This window comes from Pygocentrus nattereri, chromosome 1 (assembly GCF_015220715.1).
Source record: "Pygocentrus nattereri isolate fPygNat1 chromosome 1, fPygNat1.pri, whole genome shotgun sequence".
Taxonomy (NCBI): domain Eukaryota; kingdom Metazoa; phylum Chordata; class Actinopteri; order Characiformes; family Serrasalmidae; genus Pygocentrus; species Pygocentrus nattereri.
Window position 1 is genome coordinate 42,810,925 of NC_051211.1, and position 8,549 is coordinate 42,819,473.

An 8,549-nucleotide genomic window follows, 5' to 3' on the forward strand; every position below is an offset into this window, starting at 1 on the left:
TGATGCTCTTAAATTATTTCAATATAAGAATATAATTAAATTAAATTATTATATTTGTTATTTATTGTTGGGAAACTTGAATTGCTTAGCTTAATGAAGTACCACTTGCAATAGCAAGTAAAGTTTGTAAAGTCTATGACTAAATAAACCAAATTTTTTTATAACTTCTGGTTTGATGGAGTTTCCTCAGTGTTACAGTAGAGATGTTCACAAACCACTTTCTGCAAGTCTCAGACGAGTCTCTAGTCTCAGAATTGAAGGTCCGCAACAAGACTCAAGACTTGGAGGTGAATACCTGAGTCAAGTCTAAGTCGAGTCTAGGTTAGGTCTACAGGAGAAAAAACTTTTAGTTGATCTCAACAAATCTGTCATGAGAAGAAATGACAACAAAGCTGACATTGATTGTGATAATACAGGGTAGCTAACTTTTCTCAGTGTGTTATAATTCTAAGCTGCTTTAACAGTTTCCTAAAGGTTTTTTTTAAACACTGCATATGGTGGCTATCCGATTTCCCCATCAGACTGAAGAGTTTGTGCCTAAGTGTGATAATAAAACACTGTTGTTTGAGGCTTATTTGAGGCCATGTGAATTGGAAACTCAGAGAACTGTATTGCAGCAAATAACTCGACAGGTACAAAATTCATCAAAAGTGTTTACTGTAGTGTTTACTGAGTCCATGTGGCAGGTAGCAACTGATACTTCACCTCTAGCCATTTTAACTCTCAAAATCCCATGCTTGTTACATACTAAGGCTTATTATTCAGTAACTACAGGGACGTCAATGCAAACTGGTGGAGCTATTTTTAAGTTATATAATTGAGTAATAAAACTGGCCATGGCCATTTAAGGGGTTAATACCTTTTTGATAGATATAATATAGCAATATGTTACAGTACACAGAAGGAGCAAAAGGTTGAAGAATCAGATGAAAACTTGCAAATTCCAGTTAAGACGAATCTCAGAGCACGCTCTTTTTGGCAGCAGGGATCCAAAAGAAAACACCATTAAATAAAGTGCTTCTAATACAAATAGCTTGTATTTGGTTCCCTGAAAAGAGCAGAATGCAACAAATTAGTTTTCCACAAATCAGAACAATGAAGTTATGACATGATTCTGAAGTCTGCTTGTTTCCAGTCTAACTTTGATTTACAGGTGATATCATCAGTTTCACATTTTGTTCCCAGGGTGCCAGGCTTTTGATGTCAATGCTATAGCATTCAGAAATCTTCCCCAAGAGGTCCATTCATCCTGAGTCACTTTTGCTGAAACACTTGCAGTCAAAGAAAACCAAAAAGTAACAATACATCCAGCAAAGCACACCTACGCTATATTTATTTGTTGTGGTTTCCACTGAAAACTGTCATATCGACACTGGTTTAGGCAAGTATTAAATTTAGAGACTGAGAAGGGTTTTCATGATGTAATGAGATGTAGACAGCAAGAAGAATAGTTGACATCACTCCTCAGTGTCTTCAGTTGGGGAGGATGTAGCATGCTGGACCTCTGCACAGTACTGAGTTAAATACACATTTCTGTGAACACCAGAGTAATAACAGATAAGTAGTAAGTCCTACACAGTGAGAGATTGCCAGCAATGTGGAAGTGCCAGCAATGTGGAGCCTAAAGCCAGCACCACTGTTGATGTGAGACTGCTTGATGTTTGATATAGCAACTATGGTAGCACAAATGTTTCCTGTCTAGTCTGCTCTGACATGCACTAATCAACCTATGACAGGCTTCACAGTTAGCTAATGATATGAATGATATTGTGTTTTAGGGAACAACTGTGACGGTTCTCCAGCAAGCAATCTTCTATGTAACAAAAGCAAGAAATATGAAAAGTTTCTGACTGTAGCAAACTATTGTAAGCTTGTAAGCTCTCTGACCTAATATGTTTGCTAACAGCTGGTTTTGCTGCACTGTAAAATCTTAAAAGTCAGGTAAAAAAACTTGGGGGCACTGGAGTTCAGCAAACTCTAACTTTAATCAAAAAATAACTAACCCAACTCATACCTTTAGTACTGCATCTACATTAGGTACACAAAATAGTTAGATCATTTTTTTTCACAATTTTTTTTCATCTAATTCCACCCACTAGTTAGGCCTCCCCCAGTCACATGATACTCCAGTGCTAGAAAGCTAGCACATGCTTCCTCAGAGTCATATAAAGCCAGGTACCACATCTTTTTTCAACCCCTGCCAAAGCAACATCAGTAGAAAGTTCAACACATTACATCAGCTACATCAGATGCCCACAATGGCTGTCACAGATAATTCAGGGAGAGGGAGGAGCACCTAACCCACCGAGAGAGACCAAGGCCAATTATGCTGTCTTGGACCTTTGGCCATGGCTGGCTGTAGCATTACCAGCGACTGAACTCATGACATTCTGATGATAGGGCTGCACCACTCAAGAGCCCAACAGTAGGGTTTTTGAGCAGGCATGGCTACAGCAATCATAAAAACGTACTACATTGCATGTGCATGTAAATTAACTGGCCACTCCAGCCTCTGGCCTTCATATGGCTATATGGCAAAAGCTGATGTAGTCAGCACAACATGAGGTTTAGCTTACTTAACTGTAATAATTTTTAGGAATGTAACAGTGCATGAGTTTAATGTTTAATGCCAGTGCATAAGTTCTTATGTTTTTCCCTTTTAAATATTTTATCTGATCTCAGGGTGTCTAGAAAGTCTTTTTAACTGTTTCACCTTAAATGTCGGTGATACCAAGGCTGTTGCCTTTGTGCAGGTACATTTTTCGGAGGAAGGGGGTGGGGGTGTCCTTTGCACATTTAAATCTGTGGTAGAACTCATGTAGGTGGATGGTGAATTGGCATTCATTCAGGAGAAGGGGAAAGAATTCCAAAAAGTAGAGATTCTACGCATTTGGAACTAAAGGGTTTTCCATAAACAGAGGTTCAAGTTTTCCCCACACCCAGGTGCACATTGATACCCACACATCAATAGTCTGGCTGTATTTTACTTTAGACATAGTGGAAAACAAAACAAAATGTAATATTTGTGATAAAAAATTTACTTACAATTTGGCATTGCCAGATGCCATATAGAGACATATACCAGATTCAATGTACAGTGATTAAAATGTGTGCATATTAACTTTATAGTATTAACTACATATTTTAAAAATATATAAAAAATATATTTGAAAAATAAATATAAATCTGCATTTAAATCACATCTTGGCCTATGTGCAACCTGATTACAAAAACCTTTTTACCCTGCTCAAGTCACGTGATACACAGGAAATCATCAAGACCCTTTCTAACACCATGACCAAGAGAAACACACACTGTGAAACACAACTTGTTTGTAATGTTATCATCCATTAAGGGACACATCTCCTGACTATATCATACAAACTTCACAAACATGGCTTTAATTTAAATGATAATTATTAATTAGTGGAACATTTCTACAGTTTTAAAATAAACCCGTATGTAAATCTCATGGACCAAGGCCCCTATAATCCACAAGTCCAGCAGGTCGGTAGTTCATCGCAAGGCAGACAGATGCATCCACACATACAATTACCCCTAGGGGCAATTTAGTGTGTCCAACTGGCTTGATTGCATGTCTTTGGGCTGTGGGAGGAAACAAGAGTACCTGGAGACATGGGGAGAACATGCAAACTCCACACATAAAGGAAATGAACCCAGGGCCTTCTAGCTTTGAGGCAACCGTGCTACCCACTGCGCCACCATACGGCCCCAGACCTAACGTAACAACACCAAAATTCGTGTAGAGCCAAAGTCGGTACAAAACATTCACACACAAAACAACAAGCGTGTACAAACTCCACTGAAACTGTGACTGACTGAAAATGTTAATAAAATGTCTTTGCTTAATGTGTATATTTTCAGCGGATGGTGAGGTTCGCCTCACAGATGAATACAAAGCTGATGTTCTTTTCTATTTGCTTTTGGCTTTTAAAAGGGGTAGACAACAACACGCTCTATGTCAGAGTATCAGGTGTTTTGTAAGTTTCTGCAGGCATATCTTTTGACCATATCTGGAACTTCAAATTCAGTAATGATAACATCAGAAACCGAGGTGACTGAAGTACATACATTGCATGCCCAGATGTAATACCACTGGTGCATACACTGCAGTTATAATAAACTGAGCTGCAATCTGTACCACACTGAACTACAGTTGTACTACAACGAACATCACTTGTACTGCACTGGACCTCAGTCCAATCCACTGCAGTACAGTGCTGCCTGGAAAAGTTCACAGTTGTACTTCATTAAACTGCAGTTCTTTCCAAGTTGAAAGTACATGCACTTTGTGATTAATGTCTATACATGGCTTAAACCTCAGATTTATAAAGAGAACCATGGTGCATAGCTCTTTTTATTTGTTGTTGCTAGCATTAGCTTGCTAGGTTCTAAGTTAGCAAAAACGTAGCAGAGTAGAGTAATGAGGTTACATCAGCAGTCATGTATAAGAGATGGAGTAGTCACTACATAAGGCCCACTTTGAACATAGTGTAAATTGAAAATAATTTTTTGAAATATCAAACTTTTAAGAATGTTTTACTGCCTAGGCTCATACAGTTCTGTCTTTTTTTGTCTTTTGCTATTTTTTTTCACACAATTATTTCTGCGACTTAACTATGTTTATGTTGACTTAATCCCTTGCTGCTCTAAAGTATCATCTAACAAATCTTTGAGCCAAAACAGTCGTGGAGTGGTCTTTAACATGGTGTTGGGATTCTGGCAAGAGGACATTTAAAGCAGAATGAAACAGACAGCAAGTCTTGATTTTTCACCAGGATCCACAGAGGAGCAGTTCATTATAATAGTATTCTTAAGGGATTTTATAGCACAAATAACATAAACCCATTCAGAATATGACACCTGTAAGGCTGCATGTTACTCTACTGTAGTTCTCTCGCTTCCTCTCCAGGAAATAAAGTGCTAAGAACTTGCGTATCCTGAAAAATAAGGGCAAGTTAGCTGAAATCTAAAGCTGCTGGCTTAGCTTGTAAGACCCTCATTTAGAGGAAATAGGTGAAAGCAAGAGAAAAGGAAAGTATAGTGAATAAGAGAGAAAAGGTGAGTTTAAGATGCACACTGAAATTCTTTGGAAACCCCCTTCTCTAGTGTCTGTTTAGAAGCGAAGCAATGCATGATGGGGGAAGTGTTGAGCTGACACAACAGAATGGAAATCCCTAGATAGAAAGGGATTGTACAGCCAGGTTTCTACCTTCTACCAGGTTTCTTTTTGCCATGCACTGCAGAATGAAAAGAGTGAAATGGTAATAACATGCTTTTGAATTTGTAGTTGGATTTTGAGCAAATAATTGGTAAATCATATGCACGTCGAAGTACCATTTAAGGAGGCAATTCTGAGGCCTTGCTAAGTAGGACTCATTTTTTGCAAATGAACCTCCTACATGGCTGTGGTTTGGAAAGGGCAGAGTAAAGAGTAGGGGGTTCAACAGCCCTCATGATAATTTGCCTGTTGCAGTAATCTATGCCTTCTGTCATGCTCTTCTTCTATTCACAGGGTAGTTTTCAATGGTACATTACAACTCATTGGCTGGGCCTACTATATTAATAAGTTATTCCTGGCCCTAAAATCATGTATAAAATAAACTAAAACTGGATCAATGTATATTTATGAAATGGTATCACAATTAGGCCAATGCTTATCTCATCTAGGTAAAGAACCTCCTGCACCCTGACTGGAAAGTGGATGAAATGTCAAATCCCACACGTCTGTCTTTGCATTGTGTCTCGACAGTTCTCTCTCCAGGACCGATTACCAATGAGCAATGCATGTACAGGCCATCAAATTCTTTGATTTGTCAAATGATACCAATACTACACAAAGTTCGTAGCATGCGTAGTGTCTTCTTTTGCTGGTTAGAATTGGATGATGAAGACAATGGTGTCTGCTCTATAATTAGAATCTAGGACATTCTACCAAGAGACATAAATGTCATGACCGCAATATGCACCCATAATAACTCTGTGGCAACTTGTAACAAACAAACATCTATTTGCTATCTATGATGCCTGTAGGATAGACACAATACTCAAGTAATTGCAATGATCAGGTTAGCATGCAGGTAACAAAGGTTTTATTTCAAATCTGGTCCATTTCTGCTGGGGTGGATAATGTGGTTGGAATTGAAAGTACGGATAAGGTGAAGAAAAAGGACAAGTGGAGGAAGAGTTGACGTCATCACGAGGAACTGAGGAGGCATAAATAGAAAGGAAAGGAGAGAGGGAAGAAAACAGAAGAAAGGAATGCATCTTTTCTGTTGGTACATCCATCACTGAGTGATTCAGTTAATCTAGTTGATGGTATGGCCAGTGCAGTGCAGTATGCAATTGTGCTGCTGAGTCTAGCTGTGGCAATGCAAGAGTGTGGAGGGATTTCACAGAAAACTTGGTGTCTTTCCAATGATCCATGTTTTGACTTACTTCTTCTAGAGAAAACTGTCTGGCAAGTCAGTAAAGATGTGGTGAGTAGTGTCTTTTTTTATTATATTACATTATTCTGCTCCGTTTTGTATTTCTGCCATGTCTCTGACTTCCAGACTTCTTAAGACGTACATGCACCTGAATGGGCCTATGAGATCCTAATGAATGTTTACAAGGCTCCTCTTTCTTTTTCAAATGTATCTCAGCCTTGACATTAAACATAAGACTCAGACATGTAGGGAAAACACCGCTAAGAAAACCAGGTTTCAAAACATACCATATATAGATATTATTTTTGTTTTAGATTTCACAAGAAGGAAAAGGGACTGAATATTTAAATATGCTCTATATGATTGTTCCAGCCAGCAGCAGACAGTGAGAACATCTTGCTGAAGAGTCAGACGTTTGACAAAATCCGCAAACGAGTGAGACCTTTTAGTTTTTCATATATATATATATATATATATATATATATATATATATATATATGTATAATATTGAAAAGAAATGTAAAGTGCATTTATCATAAGTATGAAAATACTTATTTTTTTACTTATATTTCTTTCTTTCCTCCATAGAAGGGCCTCCATAGCTGCGTCCTACTAAAAATCATCGACTTCTACGTGAATGTTATCAGCTATCCATGGAACAACTCCAGTAACCACATCAGCCATGATATGAACTACCATCTTGAGCTGATCTTAATGATGAACACACTGAAAAGCTGTGTTTATAAGGTAAACTCCAGGAACCAAACTTTCTCATTGTTTTAGATTTATTTTTAACTTACACATATTACTGGATTCTTGAAGGCTGAGCTCATCACAGACAGCATCTTAGCATGTGGTTAACAGTCCCACTGTCAGCAAAAAGAATCCTGCCTTGCTAATTAGTTCTTGTTTATGGGCTCATGTTTTTGCAAACCTTTCAGATGAACAAGATATGTGAGATGTTGTATCAAAAGGCTGCTCAGCAACCTAACTTAGAGGTAATCTCAATAAATGAGTTTAAAGATTTGGAAAATCTATCTAGTCTACTTTAGCCATAAATTTGCCATGAATTTGCCAAATGTAATCATTTTATATCTGTATGCGCTATAGATTTCAGAAGCAGATATGACTCCAGAGGAAGTGGCTATACATCAGCTACAAAAACTGAACTTTGCCAGCGACAGAGTATGTATGTTTCAACAACTTTGCGAGAAGTCATACTCTCATTATTCTTTGAGCCTAAACTATTTCTTTCTGTGTTTATTTCCCATGCACATATTTTTAGTTGAATGACACGAGCATCCAAGAAAGAGCCATGGACGAACTGAAGTCTCTTCATAACTACATCCCTGGGAGGGGCTTCCGCAAAACCAATGTCTGAGTGACATCCTAGGAGGAGGTCCACTGAGCCGTGTGAGCTTGTAATGCGTTGCTTTTTCCCTGTTTGTGCTGTGCAAGAACAAATATGCAAGGTGCTAGCCAGTCATAGCTGAAATAAACTTAGATCCATTAAAGGATAAGCTGAGATTCATTAAAGGAGATCCATGTTCATTTCAATTGCAATTTTCACAGGCAGTGCACAAACAAATACAGCCTGAAGTACATATACGACAAAAAAAATGCATATTACTTATGTAATTCTGTTTAAAGACATGGTGTGTGCAAATGCAAGCAAGCAATCATACATTAGCTAAGCAGGCAGATGGCATAGCAAATAAGTTCTGTTTGCTGACACACCGTGCATGTTCCATTTTATTTGAGTACAATGACTTTCCTCCCCTTTTGTTAGCTTCTCAATAAAATTCATTTAATTTTGTATGTGTGCTCATTTCAGAGAGAGAACATTGTTTATAAACCCTGGAAATTCCCATGAAAACTGACAACCTTTGTGGTATCTGAAGAGGGCAACAGTGGCACTCAGGCCTTTAAAGCTTATTCTGTGGTAAATGCTGCTTTAAGTAACAAATGACCCATGATCAGTAACAATCAATTCATGGTGTAAAAGCAAACCTTTAGCTACTATGGCTAACATGAGTGCAAACTGACATTGCAGGCTTCATAAGTTCCATAAGAACAATAATAATTTCCAACTGTAATCAG

At 38.0% G+C, this 8,549-nt stretch overlaps 1 protein-coding gene across 1 annotated transcript; it reads left to right on the plus strand.

The window, feature by feature from the left end:
- The first annotated feature begins 6,090 nt into the window (after positions 1-6,090).
- On the plus strand, positions 6,091-8,265 carry si:ch211-266a5.12 (uncharacterized protein LOC557488 homolog). Its single transcript, XM_017716875.2, has 6 exons — positions 6,091-6,500; positions 6,822-6,884; positions 7,038-7,196; positions 7,391-7,447; positions 7,560-7,634; positions 7,735-8,265. Exons 1-6 carry the CDS (start codon positions 6,342-6,344, stop codon positions 7,828-7,830), a joined length of 609 nt encoding a protein of 202 aa, XP_017572364.1. The 5' UTR covers positions 6,091-6,341; the 3' UTR covers positions 7,831-8,265.
- The last annotated feature ends 284 nt before the right edge of the window (positions 8,266-8,549 follow it).

Excerpts from the sequence above, each read along its gene's own strand:
- si:ch211-266a5.12 (XM_017716875.2), top strand. The coding sequence starts at position 6,342 with ATGGCCAGTGCAGTGCAGTATGCAATTGTGCTGCTGAGTCTAGCTGTG. Across the intron at positions 7,197-7,390 it reads TGAAAAGCTGTGTTTATAAG|ATGAACAAGATATGTGAGAT; the intron begins GTAAACTCCAGG and ends CAAACCTTTCAG. Across the intron at positions 7,635-7,734 it reads TGAACTTTGCCAGCGACAGA|TTGAATGACACGAGCATCCA; the intron begins GTATGTATGTTT and ends ACATATTTTTAG.